The sequence below is a fragment of the Leuciscus leuciscus genome (assembly GCF_965113295.1).
Source record: "Leuciscus leuciscus genome assembly, chromosome: 6".
Taxonomy (NCBI): domain Eukaryota; kingdom Metazoa; phylum Chordata; class Actinopteri; order Cypriniformes; family Leuciscidae; genus Leuciscus; species Leuciscus leuciscus.
In genome coordinates, this window is record NC_138730.1 from 3,012,558 (window position 1) to 3,031,754 (window position 19,197).

Sequence of the window (19,197 nt, forward strand, 5' to 3'; positions counted from 1 at the left end):
CTCACTTCTTCTGATGAAAGTGGCCACCCCCAGGACCACAACGTGAAACATGATCATGTTAAGACTAAGAATATTATTTTAAGATTAAGCCATACACATTATCAAAACTATAACAGATTAAAAACGAATTTAAGCATGGCTGATACAAATGAAGGTTTTCAAATAAAATATTTTTTATTAAACAATAACAGACAACAAAAATGTGTGCTTGTGTGTGTGAACAAGAAAAACAAAAACCAGGGGCAGGTGATCCATGAAACAGACAGGACTGGTGATGGCCATAACAATCCTAAAGGTCCAGCATTGTTCTCACAAGCCACTTCACTCAAGACAATAATAACATAATGAAAAGTTAGTATATCCCAAAAAATTAAATTAAATAAAAGTTGCTATAAAGGTGGTAGCGATTCATTACCGAACTCTTAGCTGACGAAGTCGCGCTAGCTAACTAACGTTAGCTAGCAGGCAGTGCTTGAAAATTGGTTGAAACAACCAACATAAAATATAAATAATTACGCTGTGCATGTACAAATGAAGACCAGTATAAGCATCGCAAAGGGCCTCTGATACAATATAGACAGTTGACAATTCAAAAGAGGTCGATATTTCGGCAACTTAACTCTGGAACAACTCGACGCGCAGCAATGTAAGTGAATGGTGTCCAACGCCCAAATGACAGTGTTTGGAACTATTCCGATCTTGTGTCCAACGCCCAAATGACAGTGTTTGGAACTATTCCGATCTTCATATCCCGGAAGTAGGCGGTTAAAAGCGCCGCCATTATTTACAACAGAGGTCTATGGGAGTGTCGCAACTCTCTCTCTCTATGACTCTGGCGTAGGCTAGTCAGGTAGTCGACTACTTCAGCTAGTCTGAAGCCAGTGAGAACTCAAGCACTCAATCATGACAAAACGACATGCTTGTTTTTCTTAAACTAGCGAGCCGTGACTGCGACCAAGGAGAGTTTATGGCAGGAGGACGATGACGTGAATAGACCACTTGAATTTTTTTTATATATATATATAATTAGGGTTGGGTGTCATTTGAATTTTAATGATTGTGATTCCAATTTTTATCAATTTTCTACAGTTTCAATTCCAATGAGGTAAAAAAGACTTAGTTATCATTCACATTTATTCTAAGTCTTATTGCAAAACATTGAATTGTAGCTGAATATCCTGAACAAAAATCAACAGGCTAAAGAACACTTACACAAGGAGCGTTTGCCTGTGGTTTAAAAATAGCATAGCGAAAACAACTAGCCAAACTAATATAAATTTCAAGCATTATTAAAGACAAGTAAACACCCAGTAATTAAAAAAGAACAAATAAACAAATTAGCAATCGCGCAAATAATCACAGCTGAACAAAGATACGACTGATATAAACAGTGCTTTAAGATGTTCAGGTATTCAGGTTCAGAAACAAATCAAATGTAAAATAACACTGCAGTTTATGAATTACAAATATAGTTACAAAAGTTATTCCGTCAAGAACCGCAAGTGAATTTTCTGTCTGTTTTTGTTTGATTAGTGTTGTTATAGAGAAGGCAGCAGGAAGATTAGGCGGCTGTCACTTTACAGGAAAATACATGCAAATCTTACTGGCCAATGTCTAAAAGGTTAAAGTCGTACCAAATAAAAGAATGTACCATCTACACTAAACCCTAAACACCATAGTGTAAACAAAAGCAAATGGGAGATAACACAGCACTACTTAAGCAACCCGGCCGTTGTTGCTTGCTTCTACAAAATCAAAAATGAATGGCTATGCTCTTCTTAATTTTGTCATTTCATCTGCATATTAACTTTTGTACATTTGTAGTCAGTCCTGTAATTGTGTGTCTGTGGAAAACGTTGATCTGTGACATTCTAGTTGAATATCAATGTTTTTATGTCATTTGTTAATGTGGATTCGAGGACACGTTCATGTTTTTATTTGTGGAGGATTATTTTAATTTTGAAGTGAAAATATTACTTCAAAAGTTTCCCAGGATTGGCACAGACAATTTAGATGTTTTTACTAGTGCTGTTATTTTAAAATGTAATACATATTGTATCCCATGTTATTTATTCTGTAATTCCTTGAGTTAGATGTACATTTCAGACATTTAAAAACTTTTAGGCTAATTCGCTGAATTCACAGTGTTGCTATTAGAACATATCCTAAATTAAAATATGGACGATTAAATATGCATTAATATGCCTATATATATAAGTCATAGAATAAGTTAACATTCCAGATAAATCTTTAATTGGGGATTTTCTTTGTCTGTCATCAGTTATTGAAGTATTCAACAAAATTTAAATAGAATAGTTGATTTAAAAAAAAAAAGTTGATTGGAACAAAAATAAAATTGCGAATTGGCTGATGTACAATATTCTTAAGGAGGATTTCTTCCCCTAAATCTTATCTCTGTTTTCTACTTTGCGAACTGTAGATTTGTTTGAATGTGTCGTCCTGTTTCTCACTGGACTTGCCTCTGCATAACATTAAACCAGTACTGAGCAAATTTATATCTTGGTCTTCTTTCCTCCCTGTTTGGATTGGATTCTGGAATATTCTATATTGCTCCATCCAGAACACCAAACAAGTTGTGTCTTTCCCATATTTACTTGTGGCAAAATGTTGTTCCATTTGTGGTTGTTTACTGTGCGTAGCCATAAACGTCTCTCCTCTGTACACCCTTTCAGTGCCCAAAATATGACTTCCCTTCACCTCCTTACTTGAGAAAAGAGAAAATATTGATGGATAGAATATTATGTTTACAGATGCTGCCAGTCGGTGGGGTCAGATGTTTCGGCGTCAGAAATGCCCAGTCTGGTGTGGAGCTGGAAAAACAGGGCTAGAAAGGATGATGTGATTGAGACTATGATTGCCACTATGAAGCAGACAATTTGGGTTGGCTGACTTCAATTTACTTTGGATGAGTCACATGCTTGTCTGTCTCTACTACTCAAGGTGACAGGAGGAAGTTAGTGGTGGTTTTCTTCACTGAAAACCCTCTTAAGGAAACCTTACTGTCTACTGTCTCAGAAGAGTGCAGTTACGCCATCTGCCAGTAAGGGTTAACTTTTTCAACCCCTCCCTTCAAACATCTGACTTACATTTTTTCACTTAACTCTTTCCCCGCCATTAACACGTGTTTTCACTGTCATACGGTAGGGGGCGCTGTTACACATCTTCTGAAAGAGTGCCGCATCTTGAGATGCAAAAACAAGCATAGAAGAATATGTGCGTAAACCAGAAGAAGTGGATAGACAGCTTTTCTAGTAGCGAGCTACTTTTTCCAGTAAGTACCGGTTTAGCGCGACCAAAAGCTACATTACTTTTCGTGTTTTGACGAATCTGCAATTGATTGAAGCATCTTCGTATTAATCACAAACTAAAATTGTGCATTTCCTCCATCTATTGTTATATCACACGTCTTGCTTATTCACCGAGATCATCTGGTGATTATGTTAAAAGACGTGGGTTCATATTTTACATAAATCGACAAGTAAAGGTTACACTTTTATATGTAATTTATGCAAAGCAAAGATTAAAACAGTGTCAATGTGGAAGACTTCAAGCACACACAGGTGAATCATAGCCTTTTAAAATTGATTCATTGTCCTGCTTTATTGCAGTCTATATCAAATGTCAAATATCTTTTTTTTGGAGTGAACAGGCCTTTAGAGATTTTATGAAAATGCATGATATTTCAGCTATTTCAACACATTCCACTCGGGTCCGTCTTTCTCATCCGAGGACACAGGTTTCTGCTGTGCTCTTTTATCAAGCCTTTATCGTCTCTGGTTTTTCTACCTCCGCCTTTCTGGAAATAAAATAAAAATGTCTATGAGACGCTGGCCTCATTATCATATCCAAACATGGCAGTGCACAGTAGAGTTGAGAGTCACTCGACCACTCGGTCGGAAGATAAAAGACATGCTATTCATTTAATTAATTTGGGATTTTGGCCTGGCCATTTGGAAAATATTGTGATTTAATTTAATGAAATCCTGCCTGGCTACTGTGCTTATATAAGTGTGAAATGTTGACTGCCGTGTACCGTGAAAGGTAAATGTTTTTAGACACAAAAAGAAAATGTTGATTTAATGCCTAAATTAGAGCTACTGCATTCGACTCAAACTACTGGACATTTTCATATTTATCCATCTTGATTAATGTCAGTCTGACTTCCAACTACATTTCTTCACGAATGTCAAATATCAGGCAAATTACGCCCATGGTAATCCAGTTCATTATATTCATAAGAAAACAAGCTAAATGGTCTTAGTGAATAGACAATATGCAATATTAACTCATGGTTGTCTGACATTACTGATTGTGTGTCATTTCTGTGTCAGCAAATGTTACAACTATATATTCTAATGCTTGCATTGCAACAAAATAGCAGTTTCAAGTGCATTTGTTGACTGGAGAAACCCCATTGGTCGAGCCAGTTTTGCGGTGTGGGGTCCATCTCTCCACAAAGCCTCAGTGTTTAGACCGTTCAGGAGAAATCAGCCAACGAACGACTTGCTTCCAGTCTCTGCGTTTTATGCTTAGATAAAAGAAGGTACTGTGACATCCAAAAAATGACATACCATACCTGTGAAGAATGAAAACAAGCCTGGCTTATAATGAAATATTCACTCTTGAATCCTGTTGCGACCTTCAGCACTTTTCTATTTAAAGAAGTTGATTATGATTTGACTTTTCTAACTGTAGTTAGTGTGTAATGTTGCTGTTTGATCATAAACAACATCTGTAAAGTTACGACGCTCAAAGTTCAAAGTAAAGGGAGATATTTGCTTTTAAAGAAATCTCTTTTTAAGGACTACAACAAACGGCTGGTAGAGACTACACCACATTCCTCCCGGGTTAGTGACATCACCAACCCTAGAATTTACATAAACCCCGCCCCCTGAACACGATTTATAGATTATCAAGACAGAATATGCTAATCAATGACTAGAAGATAACTACACATAAGCTACATAACTTCATCAACTAACCATTCAGAAATGTCTTGTTGCTTCTACATGTTGTCACTTCTTCTTGAGTCTCTCCATCATTGTCTGACTCCGGTTTGAACGTAAAAGGCTAAAGGTTTAAGTGTTCACGCGGTGTGTGTTCCTGTAGATAGATGTCACAAGGCTTTACTGCCGATCATTCTGAAATGGGATCCTCCAATCGGAGAAGTTGCCGTTTCTGTTGAAATGAAACATGCTGCTTTTCAGTCTTGCCTTGATTCTTAACTGTAGGATTTTAAAATACAACTGTAGGAAAAATACTCGCTGCGTCCGAAACTGATACTTGAGGTCAGAAAAAAAAGTCCGAAATTCTCGTCCGAAATTTTTGCTCGTTAAAAAATAAATACGACCTCACATTGTGTCAATCAGGTTTACACACTACCTCCGAAACTTTCATCCGGGAAAAAAATATAAATTTTCTGTGTTTTTCACATCTGTAGCAAGCACTTTAGAGGTGTTTTGACAGTTCAGAGCCACTGAATGACGAACACGAAACAACATGTATATGAAAATTTCGGACTTGGTGTGCAAGGACCTTTACTTTGAGGCCGTCAAGTGTGTTGTACTACTATATAGTATGAATATGGGTGGGATGAATGAAATTTGGACGTATGTTGTCACTGTCACATGACCTACCAGAATCAGTTGTGCCGTTCACAACTCATCTCCCGTGGCCTTATGGGATAGGAAAGTGTTCATCAGATGCACACTCCAGTATCTCATTGGAAATAGTAAGTCAGTCAAGCAAGTGCCATTGAGAACTGTATGCTGAGCACATATAAAAGCAGCTTTACAGTAATAGCAGGAAAATAATGGAAGAAAGTTTGTTTCTAGAAGAAAATAGTGTCATAGTCCAGCTTAAGTAAGTTCAATGATGTTCACTTTTGTTGTAAAAAAAAGTAAGTCAGCCAAGCCAGTGCCATTGATATGAATGTGAACTGTGTGCTGAGCACTAATGTACGGCAGGGTTAGTAAGAGTGCTGTGCTAGTATGCCTTGTGAAACAACCAGTGAAGACACTGCAGTCAGGTCTATCAAACACCTTCCCTGAGACGGAGATCAATACCCTGAGATCTAAACAGTGACTGGAGCTCGGCTGGATGTAATCAGTGTTGACAAGCTCTTAGCGAACGCAAGGTTCATTTTCTCTGTGTCAATGCAAGAAATATTAATTCCATCTTATGAGCAGTGAAACCGACAAGCTACGTACTATAATCTCTGAAGGCCTGATGTGGCTGTTTTTCATCTATAAATAGCACGCATGCTTTGGGTAAATGAGGATGATGATAGTAAATCGGTGGTTCTCATATAACCCTAGCTTGTTCAGGAACAGAACGTCTAATTATTCGCTGTGAGCAACTCTTCCAGCTTGGATGTGTTTTATTCTTTAAGATATGGATTTCTGGACATTGTAAGGCAAGCTAAATCTGAGTGCTGTTAATGGGAAAGCATTTCTATGTAACAAGAGTTATTATGGCATAACATGCATTTAAGAAGGAAATAAAATATAGAGGTTTAAAAAAATAAAAAAAAATAAACAATGAACTCTTGTTTCCAGTGAATAACTGAATACACTATACCGAACATGGGATTTAACATAAGGAAAACTGATTCAAGACCATTAGCTTAATAGTAGGGCGGTTAAGCGCAAAAATCGATCACTTTGCGATAAAAGCATCAAATTTGGTATGAAGGCTCACAAAGGGGGTCTGATCAGATTTAGGACCGTAGGCGCTTGAAATTTGACCCCTGGGGGTCATGGCGGCCATTTTTCAAAATATGGATTTCGTAATGGGAAAATGGATTAAAAGCTGCCAGAAACATAAAATGCAATAACATATTTCACCATAAATACATGTAAATATGAGCACACTTTCACAAAGAAGGTCTTTAAACTTTAAAATATAAGATATGTTTTAAAATTTGCTCCTGTAATACTAAATATTACTATACATGGGTTAATGAATTATCTGTAAATTCATGTTATGTGATCAAAATTAGACATCACAGTGACAAGTGATTAAGAGCTGATCTTTGTCTGGTCTCTACCAAAGCAATTCACCAATGGTGATACAAAAAGGTCAACTGTTTTTAACTGTTTTCAACAGCTGACATGGAAAGAGACACGCAAGCTAATCCACCACAGCAAGGTGCCAGCTCGGCAATATATCCAGGATTAAATCATTTGAAGGTTTTAGCCATTGCATTGGATCACAGTAGTTCTTGTGTAGTGGTCTTGTAGTTTGAGTTTTTCTTATGAAGTGGAACTGTATTTGAGGTCTAGGGGAGCGCGGGGCACTACATAACATGGGGCTAGCTGTAACACACTTGTTTTAAATACTTCCACACATGCTAGGATGACGAAACTCGGTGTATTTACTAGTTGCCATATCAACACTATATAGAGAAAAAATTGCGCCAATTTTTTTTTTTTTTTTGGAAGATATCCATAGAAATTTATTAAACCATAGCAAAAGTAAATTTCTTACTTAAGTTCATTTTTCATCTCTATTTTTTGTGTTTATTTAAAATTAGACAAATCTGATATTATTTTAATCTCCAATATGTTATTTAACAGTTGAGATAGTTCTTTAATGCTTCACTAACTAGCAGAAAACACTAGCAGGGTTTAAACCCCAGTTGTGCAGGCGGGGGCATGTTGTCACACTGCGTTACAATGTGCCCCTATTAGAAATATGCTATTATATTCTATACTTTTATTAATTTTATTGAGAAAATGTGAGAAAAAGTTGAATAAAGACTGTTAGTCAATGTTCAGAAATTACTAATTATTTATTTGTTTTGAACTATGTTGTATAGCTGTGTTTTCCTGTGTTTGTAGTCAAAACTCAAAAATGAGTTTATATTTAATTATTAAAAATTGCCATTATTTTATATGAAAAAGTTTTTTAATTCTATTTTATTTAGAAAATATTTTAGTTTGTCTTGTATATTTTGTTTATTAGATCAGATAACATTTTAAGCTGTCATATGTTATGTTACAATGTGCCCCACACATGTTACAATGTACCCCACCTATGGGGCATGTTGTCACATTTCACTTCCATTCTTTTGTGGTATATCCAGAAAAAAAGTATATACTGTAACTGTATTAATAAAACAAAACCACATAATTGTACTAGACATGTGGGAAATTAATGTGGGAAAAAATAAATACTCTGAACCAAAAGTAGATTTACACAAACTGAGAAAGTCAAAAAGCGTTACTTTGTGCCCCGCTCTCCCCTACTACTAACTTAAAAGATGTGTGCTAATAACTTAAAAAAATATTGGCTACTCTATTTCACTTAACTGGCACAAAAAAGATTAAATCGATTGACTAATTGTGGTAATCATGCTAATTTACTTTTTTCTTGTGAGGAAAACTCGGTCTACAATTATTATCGCTATTGTGATGTGTAGGCCTACCTACTAAACCACTTGCAAATAATCCAGCAGGACTCAACAGTTCTTACAATTAATATTTCTTGTCAAGGTGAGAGCATTTGGAGAGCAAAGAATTGACTGAGATTAGCTGTGGGTGGTATAAACTAGCCGTACAAGAGCACAGAGTTACAATGAAATAAATAGGATGAATTGCAGCTAGTTTAGATAACCAGCCTGAATGAAATTCTGTGGAAATGTACACCTACTTTATTTCACAGAATCCTAACTCTAAATTCCTGCAGACTAAAATCTATTTTATGTTACATTTGCCTGTCTGAGTTATGTTTGCTTACTTGCAGTATTAGCCTACACTATTTTTACTGAGTAACAGTGAGAAACACATTCGACTGACTTTGCCTTTATCTCACTCGTAGTCAAGAGAGTAAAACATCCCACCAGTTCCCTAGATTTTAAAGAGAATAATATTCAACTGTGGCCACCACAAGATGAAACCTACTGACTGAATAAGGAGGAGTCACTGACAAACTACCAAGTAAAAATGATGCGTATTAATATATGCACACAATTTAATATTACATATTTAAATATACATTTAAAAAGTACATAATTTCTGATAGATATCATAACCTTTTTTCCTTTTTGTTTAAAAATGAACTAGACTGATTAATGATCAAATGTGCAACTTTTTTAATTGTTAATTTCTGTCGTCTATCCATTATGAAATCCATATTTGGCGGCCATTTTTTTTTTTTTTTTTAAACATATCTTATATTTTAAAGTTTAAAGACCTTCTATGTGAAAGTGTGCTCATATTTACATGTATTTATGGTGAAATGTGTTATTGCATTTTATGTTTCTGGCAGCTTTTAATTCATTTTCCCATTACGAAATCCATATTTGGCGGCCATTTTGAAAAATGCCCGACATGGCCCCCAGGGGCCAAATTTTGAGCGCCTACGGTCCTAAATCTGATCAGACCCCCTTTGTGAGCCTTCATACCAAACTTCATCCTTTTATCGCAAAGTGATCGATTCTGATGAAAATCTGCGCTTAGCCGCCCCACTATAAAGGGATAGTTCACTTTGAAATAAAATTTTGGTATGTTTTAGCTTACCTCAAGGGCATCCAAGATGTAGGTGTCTTTTTTTCCGCAGTAGTTTCAATTTTGATATTTTTAGGTCAAACCGTTCTTGTCTGTCAGTCATATAATGCAGGTCTATGGTCACTGTCTCAAAGAGCATGCACAGAGTCCAAATTAAACAATTCCCCGTCGTCCAAATTAAACAATTCCTGATCTGACGTGTACGCAGACTGGTGCATAGATATATACACTAGATGTCGCCTTAAAGACATTCGTTCCAATGAACTGCCGTAGACAAGGCGACATCTAGTGTGTATATATCTATGCACCAGTCTGCGTACACGTCAGATCAGATCATTCGGACATGGCTGTGTATTAGAGGTAAAAACGATATAAATACTGTTCGTTTTCTCACACAAACCGCTCGTTTCGTGTCTTAGGCCATCAATGTGTACTTACGATGGGGAATTGTTTAATTTGGACGACGGGGAATTGTTTTAATTTGGACTCTGTGCTTGTGTTTTGAGATAATGACCATAGACCTGCATTATATGACTGACAGACAAGAACGGTTTGACCTAAAAATATCAACATTGAAACTACTGCGGAAAAAAAGACACCTACATCTTGGATGCCCTTGAGGTAAGCAAAAACATACCAAAAATGTATTTCAAAGTGAACTATCCCTTTAAAGACTCCCTGAAACGCCTCCATTGTAGTCTTGAGTTTCTTCCGGGAACGAACACGTCACAATATTCCTCATTATAATAATTCCTACGCAGAATAAAGGGGCGGGGCCTGGTTGAGTTAGTCAGTAGTGTGTTAAACTGGTGGTTATGGTAAGGGGCGGGACATTTCCCAAACACACTCGACCAATCACAACACACTTCACCAGCCGACCAATCAGAGCAGAGAAACGCTGACTCGTTGAACTGCTGATAACGACTGAACTTGCGACCACAGTTGGCTAACGACGCTTTCGGGAAACACACTGACAGACTGGGATGCAGCAAAGTCAAATATGCATGAAAGCCTGAAAAACTATTCTAGTAGAGCCCAAAAATTCCAGGTTTCCCAATGGATAACTGTGCATAACTGGAAATGGTGGCATTTCCGGCATGCTGTAACAGTAGAGAGGAAAGGAAATTAAAGAGATAAAGGGGAAATAATGTAAGCCAAATTCAGAGTCACACCTGCATTGGCTTCACTGCTCAACGTGGACAAACCATGCCTGAGATTTTACATAAACGTATCCAGCTTATTCCCGACGAGCTCACTGCACGCTGAATGATGGGAGGCACTTCCGGTTTGGGGAACTTCCATTCAAAAAGACTGAAACGAATCATTTCAAATTACAAGGTTGCCCTAAAAATAAAGCTGCTCCGTCAGTTTTCCTTCATGTTTTATTAATTTCAAACATCATGAGAATAACGTTACACTTGGTATTTTAACGTGACAAGAATATCTACGGCAAGATCTCCTTTCAGTCACTGCATTCTTTTCCTGCTGATTATTTTCTTTTTTTCCCTTTGCATTCCTCTCTAATAGTATGAAAAAGGACAACATGTCCTGCACATTTGTGGTCTGTTCTCCAGATTAAATTTATGACACATTCCCATTAATAATTCACTGGAATGCACGAATAATCTCTCGTTATTCTCCTCAAATCCTCACGTCTCATTCCAGGTTTGTTTTCACAGGTAAATACAATTCATTATCAGTCAAAATGACGGAAATCACTTTGAAATAGTATCATGCATTGCTGAAGTAAATGAACATTTTTGATTAAGGCAACATATGTTACATAATACAGAACCCGTCGTGCTTTTGGGGTCATAGAGTGACCCAAATATAAGAATATCACATAAGAATATCACATACAGCACTTTCATAAACCAAAAGCCCAACTGAGATAGAAAATGGAGAACCTGTAGAGATTGTTAGATTGAATCTCCACAGCAGGAATATTGGATCTCGTCTCTTTACATGATCCTGTCAGAAATTAAATCACAAAACTGTATTAACTAAATGTATATTTTCAGCCCGAGAGGAAGAGCAGAAAACAGGAGATGATTTTAAAAAATGAGCAGGTTTTATTGAATAACCTTAGTTGAGTAAATGCTTCAATGCTTAGACTTCATCTGAACTTCATCTCTACTTCGTCTGGACTTCGTTTTGAACTTCGTCTGGCCAGAACAAATCCAGCAAGTGTTATCATACCACAGCAAAGGCAATGGAAAGTTACTGCATCTCAACATTGTCCTTAAAACCTTGAAAGAGACTTTTCTCTGATCTCTTATGAAGACAAGCATCCCCTCGAACCACACCATCATAAGATTAAACAACAATAGCAAGCATTGCAAGGAAAATAAAAGAATAAAGATGAACAATTAGATGATTAAATCGGATAAAAAATTATTCAATTATAAATTATTATGATTAAATTATTATAAATGAATTAAAAGGATAAAGAAAACTCAACACAGATGTATGGTTGCTCTCTTGAAGCCACGCACACACACACACACACACACACACACACACACACACACACACACACACACACACACACACACACACACACACACACACACACACACACACACACACACACACACACACACACATCTAATGCTATTGAGAATCCTTAGATCCTTCAAGATATTGTGCATTGTTTTGTTTTTTGTTTACTTGGCAAAAGCTTTTGTGAGCGTGGAATATGCACTGATATTAAAGTGCTAAAATAGCTGGATATCTTAGAGTTGGTTCTATGTTTGGATCCCTGATATATTAGACTTCTTGTTTATCACTAGAGATACAAAATGTGTGCATCGCTCAGCAAATGTACATATAGTGACCTCAAAAACTATATGGGCATTAAGCCAGACTTAATATTCCACCCATTGTTCCCTTTTTCAAACTGCTAGTCTTGTGTATGACCATTAGTTACACGATAATATTCAAAGTGGAATCTGCAAGACAATGATGCTAGAGCTTTCTATCTATCTATCTATCTATCATCTATCTATCTATCTATCTATCTATCTATCTATCTATCTATCTATCTATCTATCTATCTATCTATCTATCTATCTATCTATCTATCTATCTATCTATCTATCTGTCTGTCTGTCTGTCTGTCTGTCTGTCTGTCTATCTATTTATCTCTGTTATTATCTGTATGTATGCATGAATGTATAATGATATATTTTAAGGAATGAATAAAGCTTTGATAGTGCTTTTAATATCAAATCAAATGTTTGTGAATGTAGCGTGATTGGGTTGGCATTGTTTTTATGCAATGCATTTTTATTTAAATGATACTACATACTACATAATATTACAGTTTTTCTCAGTCGCTTTGGTGCATTTCTCACATCACTATTTACATTTGCACAACAGTTAATGCAGTTCTCAAAACAATTAGTACAAACTGCAAAACCTAGATTACCCAGGTACAAACCTGCAAAAGCGTGTCACTTGCTCAAAATGGATAGCTCATTCCTCAAAAGCAAGTATTCATGTCAATGAAAGTGTCAGTGTCATCAAGATGAAAAGACCTGACACCATTGTTTATGAACAAGATAGTCATATGGCTTTGTCATGTTTTCATTATGACAGTTTACTCTGTAAATGTTTTCCAATGCAAAAAAAAGTCAGATCTTGTTGACACTACCTGAAAATGCTCAAGACAGCACTATATACTATTTGCACAGCCATTTGAAAAATACAGTAAAGTTACACATTACTGTATTTAGTGAGGTAACTGAGTACAAGACACTGAATATGTATGTTTCACATTTTTACTGCATATGCTCTTTGCAATTCTAATTTGTTCACAGCATTGTGCAAAAGAACAAATACACCCTTATTTACAACAAACATAAACTCCCTTTGGGTAGAGCTGAGCACAACTGGAAACAATATTGCAGTACATATTGGAACTGAACATACAACATACATAGTACTGTAATCATTCATGCACATCCAGACGTTCCTCTCTGTCTGGCCACATAATTTCATCTACATCACAGCGAATATCATCTCTTGCAATGCAGCGAGGAAAGTATCTCCTCGAGTGGCGATTAAAAAAGTTTTTAATTTTTTTTAAAAGTTTGCTTGACAGATTTTGACAACTAGTTCAACATTTTTGTATGTAATGACTCAAGCAATGAAATGAGGACTATTAGTTTTATATGGAATGACTATTCAGCATTCACAAGTATAGTTAATTTTGACTGACATGACATGAGCAAATGATAATGTTATAAAACAGCAGAGAGTTGTATGAAAACAATTGATGCATGTCCAAAAGCATTTGCAATTTGTTGGAAGGAATGAGAAACTGCTACTATGATGTGCACAAATGACTAAATGTTGTGTAGGTTGAACTAACTGTTGTGCAAATGTAAATAGTGATGTGAGAAATGCACCAAAGCGACTGAGAAAAACTGTATTAGTTTGAAATTAGTCATACTATATAATCTCTTATCAAATAATTAGTAATTGTAAATATTCAGAGCATTTATCTGAGTGAATTAATTACACTGAAGAGCTTGACATAAAAGGATGACATATATAGAAAAAAACAATATGCCCTAATAAAAATCAATAATACCCATGGTAATCAACTCTATATTAATCGTTGTTATATATTTTGTGTGTCTGTACAGGTTGATGCTGATGATGTCCTCACGAAAGAGGAACAACTCTATGTTCTGTTCAACGCAAGGCGGAAATGCGAGCTGGCGATCAAGTCCAAACATAAAACTGGTAAGTTATAAATGTTGTATTCTTTAATAAAAGACTGAGAACACACAGAGGAAGAAACTGCTAATCTGGGTGTCACTGCATAGACATCCACTGTCTCCGAGCACTACCCGAGTGCAGTTCTCTTCACGCTCAGGTCAGTTGGGCATGGCTGAAGTGACACCTTTGATGGACGTAGGAGTTGTGGACACATGTGTCTCCGCTTGGAGGTCTCAGGTGCTTGAGTGTGACTCTGCGCTACGCCACATCCAATCAGGCTGATGCTAAAACGAACTGGCATTGATTAAGCTGGATCTCTCAGCAACACTCCATCAGTCAGTGCCAAAGCCAACAGAACCCATTAGTTTCTATTACACTGGCTTGACACTTTGTTATTTAAAATATTTAAAATAAATAAGCAGCTGTCTGTCAGCTCCCTGTTTTAAAAAAAGCACATGTTTTAGTCTTAGACTCCAGGGTGTAGATTTGGTATGAACATGGCGGCGTCCTGGGTCATTTTCCTTTGTGAAATGAAATATAATTTTTTTTTTTTTGGTAAAAATATATTGTGTGTGTGTGTGTGTGTGTGTGTGTGTGTGTGGTATCATACTTAAAACCTACACGCAAATCTGATTACTAAAAGTAATGATAAGTAACATAATTCCTTGTTTGGATAGGATACACCGATATGAAGTGTTTTATATGATTTCAGCATCTGAAACCTTTTCAACTGGACAGGAGTTTTTACTTCAGAGCGCCATGGGAAGTCAAACTTCACCTAACATCTGAAATTGCTAATTTCCTGCTCTCAACAGGTTCTCATTTCATCAGGCTCTGAATGATTTATGTAATATTTTTGGATATCAGAAAGCCAGGTTTTTCCTTATATCAATCATCATTAGAACAGAAAACATTTTACACAGAGAGAAAAGTAGTCCAAAATTCATGAAGGTCCAAATTTTAAAACTCTTGATTCTACTCTGCACTTGCCCTTATAAAACGAGTTGCGAATGGTATGCGAGAATTGCAACAGCTGCTCTGCATACATAACCGAGACGTTCCATTTCAGTCTGTCACATTCGACGCCACATCGGTAGTGACCAACGAATAGGAATCCCTACCAAAGCGCCACAGATGCTGCCTCTTCCAGCGCCCTGTTAAAGCCTCCTGATACCTCTATGCAGATGGGGCGAAGGAAAGGACAGGGCTTACACAGAGAATGTCCATCACTGCTGTTCCACATGACCCACTCAACTCAACAGGGTTTACTCGTAGGAACTCTCTGAAGCAATATGGGCACATACACTGGCTGAGCAAGCTGACACTAGCCGGGGCCCCTCAGTGCCTTCTACTCGTTTGAGGTGAGAACACAGGAGGATACTGGCTCTACACGAAGGCTATAAAATCTAGCAAAAGTGTTACGCGATGGCATCCACTATCCAGTGGGTCATCCTCTGCTTGGAGACAGCCTTTCCCTTCTGCTGGCCTCCGTAACAGACGAAGAGCTGGTCTGTGGTCATGAAGCTTTGCATTTGGTCCACGTACAGTCACAGAGCATGGACAGGTCACAGCAAAGCTAGGGCTGAGTCTGCCTCCTCCAAGGGCAGCACATGCAGGTTCACTACCTAGTCCTTGAAGGGAGTGGGGAGGAACCTTGGGTACATATGTGGGCGAGGTCTCAAGACGGAATGGGAGCCATCCGGCCTGAATTCTATGCACGATTCGTAGACTGGAAATGCCTTCAGGTCCTCTACCCTCTTAATGGAAGCCTGCAAAGTCTCAAATGGGGCATTCTGAAGTGCTCTGAGAAAATCCCAAGAGGGTATGGAGGAAGGGGAAGGTGGATTTAACCTCCTCGCTCCCCTAAGGAACCTGATGACCAGGTCGTGCTTCTCGACCGACTTGCCCTCTATTGGATTGTGATAGGCAGAAATTTCGGCAGCATAGACTTTCAGGGTGGCCATCAACCACCGCAATGGTCGCAGTCTTGTCCGTATGGACCAGTACGTCTTTGCCCTGTAGCGTTTTTTTTAGGCGGCCCACTGCGATACGTACTACTACCAACTCGAGGCAGTTGATGTGCCAATGCAGTTGCGGACCCGTCCAAATCCCTAAAACTGCATGCCTGTTGAATGTGGCATTCCAGCCTCTGGTAGAGGCATCCATGGAGACCACAGAATACCTGGACACTTGTTCTAGGGGCACTCCTGCCCGAAGAAATGAAGGGTCCGACCACGGTCTAAAGGTTCGTCGGCAGACCTGAGTGATTGTCACCCAGTAAGTCCATCTCAGGACTCGCCCGTGAAGCCAGTGCTGAAGCGGCCAAATATGAAGCAAACTGAGCGGCGTTACTGCGGCTGCCATATGACCCAGGATTCTCTGAAATAATTTAAGTGGGGCCGCTGTCCTGCCTTTGAACTTTGAATTCAAGCAGTTCAGCACTGACCGAACACCCTCTTCTGTGAGGCTTGCTGTCTGGGCGACCGAGTCCAACTCCATACAGAGAAAAGAGATCCTCTGCACTGGGGCTATTTTGCTCTTTTCCCAGTTGACCCGAAGCCCCAGCTGGCTGAGGTGACTGAGCACCATGTCCCTGTGTTCGCACAACTGATCTCGTGACTGTGCCATTTATGAGTCAGTTTTCAAGATAGTTTAGGATGCGAACGTCACATTCCCTGAGGGGAACAAGGGCCCCCTCCGCAACTTTCGTGAAGACGCAGGGAGACCCGAAAGGGAGGACTTTGTACTGATATGCTTGACCCTCGAACACAGAAACGGTCAAGGGAGAATTGAAACATGAAAATACGCATCCTTCAGGTAGATCGCTGCAAACCAATCTTGGGGACTAATGCATTCAAATGTGTTTTTGCGTCAACATTCATAATGGTAGCCGATGAAGAACCTGATTCAGAACTCGCAGATCCAAGATCTGTAACCTCCCCCTTTTTCTTGGGTACAGTGAAGTAAGGGCTGTTAAACTATTAAGGGCTGTTGCACTGTCTCAGAACAAGCCGTTCTCAGATTCGGGGCAATGTGACGTACTTTTGCACAAGCCCCTCCCACGACTGTTGATTGACAATGCAGCTTTAGCGTAGACCCGCCCTGAGTAAGCTAAACACAGTCGGCCATTGTTTCGACGCCGGAGCAGCTGTAGACTAGACTGGGTAAACCCAGGCCGATCTGCCGGCGATTTGATTTCTCCCTGCAGCTCAGGCTGGAAACCTGTACGTTCTTCTATCCTGCTTCCGTTACAAATTTGCGGGGACCAATCACAAACTGGCTTATCCACCTGACACGCTATTGGCGGGTTTAATCCAATCCAATTCCTTCTCACTTTCCACTCCAGTACCACTCACTTTCATGTTTCAGAAATCGCTGGATGCCTTTCCTGCTTCTGCAAAGTGCTGATCAATGCTCCAAACCAACACGTTTGTTGACACGTTTTCTGCCTGGAGTTTTCGCTGCAAAGTATGTCACCCGGATCGTTGGTCTGATTGGTTGAAGGACTATCCAATTGTGTACAGAGTAATTTGAACTCTGCCCGTAGATCCCGCCTCTTGTGCAGTAGAAAATACAGAGCAGACTCCCCAGACTAATGTTCAGTCTTAAAAGATTGAGCTTGGTCTGGTGACAGCCAGACTAGCTGTAGACAAGAATGTCTTCAAAAGCGATTGAGGTGTTTTTTTGTTGGATGTAAGAATGAACATAGCAGTCTTCATTTACTCTCGTTGTTACTCGAGGATGGATCTGTACCAACAGTTCGTGACCCAGCTTACTGTCTCCGGAGCGACAGGACTAACGTTACTGATCACGGCAGAAATGAAAGTGAGAGCGCGCACTTCATGACAGCTCATCGAGTCGTTTTACGGATTTACAGTGTACCAGTTTAGTAAGCACCCACTGAAAAGGTGTGTATATATTTGTTTACTGTTAAGCCTGGAACACACCAAGCCGACGGTCGGCCGTCGGGCAGTTTCCGTGCGTCGGCCGACTAAATCTTCTCAGTGTGTTCCGCACCGTCGGCTGAAATTGGTCCTCGTCGGCTTTGTAACGGCCGATTCGACATGTTGAATCGGCGTCGGGCCGTCGGTGAAACAGGGAACTCTGATTGGCTGTTCAGCTTAGTGACCGAGTCAGTGCACGAGAATAATAGCAAAATAGCGAGCAAAGTCAAAACGGTACAGATAGAAGGCTGTTCTAATGATATGTCATCTTATCTGAGTGTTCCTTGGCGAATATTTCAATATTAACACGAGAGGAGTGGAATAAAGACAGTGTTTAGCAGGATTGATATTCAAAACGGTAAGCACGCACTGCTTTGTTTACGGTTTGTGTAACTGCAGCCGGCAGCGCCGGTTTCCCTTTTTGAATGACGAATATAGACGAATATATCTGCAGAAATAGACAGTTGTCTCATTTACACGCAGGCGCAGAACGCGCATTCTAGCTGACAGTCGGCTGTAGTTCTCTCGGTGTGTTCAAGTGCAGCTTTTTACCCCGACGCGAGGCGACAACACAGTCGGCTTTCATCAGCGCTAGTTCGTCTGCGTCGGCTTGGTGTGTTCCAGGCTTTAGTTGTAACGAGTGTTTTGTGTACTTCGCTGTGTATGTTGATGATAATGAAAGGGAGAGAGAGAGCGTTTATGGATAAGACATTAATGCGCAATTCTTATACTGTGTTTATTCAGCTCTTACAGTGATTCTCTGGAGTAAAACTAACGCTTCATCTTTTGTGTGATGGACAATAAACTTCATTGAACTCATCAGTATATTTTTGGCCATCATTCGGTCCGCTACAGCAGGCTTGTACTAATAGTGGATAAAAGCAAGATGAAAAATAAGTTATAATCGTAATTAGACTATACCTGTTCTATTTCCATATAGCATGTATTCTCTGACTCTGTGGGCATTATTGTCCGACTCCGGGTCGAAATGAACA

The 19,197-nt window shown here is 38.8% G+C and overlaps 1 protein-coding gene across 1 annotated transcript in view; it reads left to right on the forward strand.

The window, feature by feature from the left end:
- Positions 1-19,197, forward strand: part of pth1r (parathyroid hormone 1 receptor) — a 103,841-nt gene that overhangs the window by 41,180 nt on the left and 43,464 nt on the right. Inside the window, exon 2 of the mRNA XM_082174259.1 lies at positions 14,183-14,282. Coding sequence (XP_082030385.1) covers positions 14,183-14,282 — 100 coding nt within the window. The remainder of the gene's footprint in view (positions 1-14,182; positions 14,283-19,197) is intronic.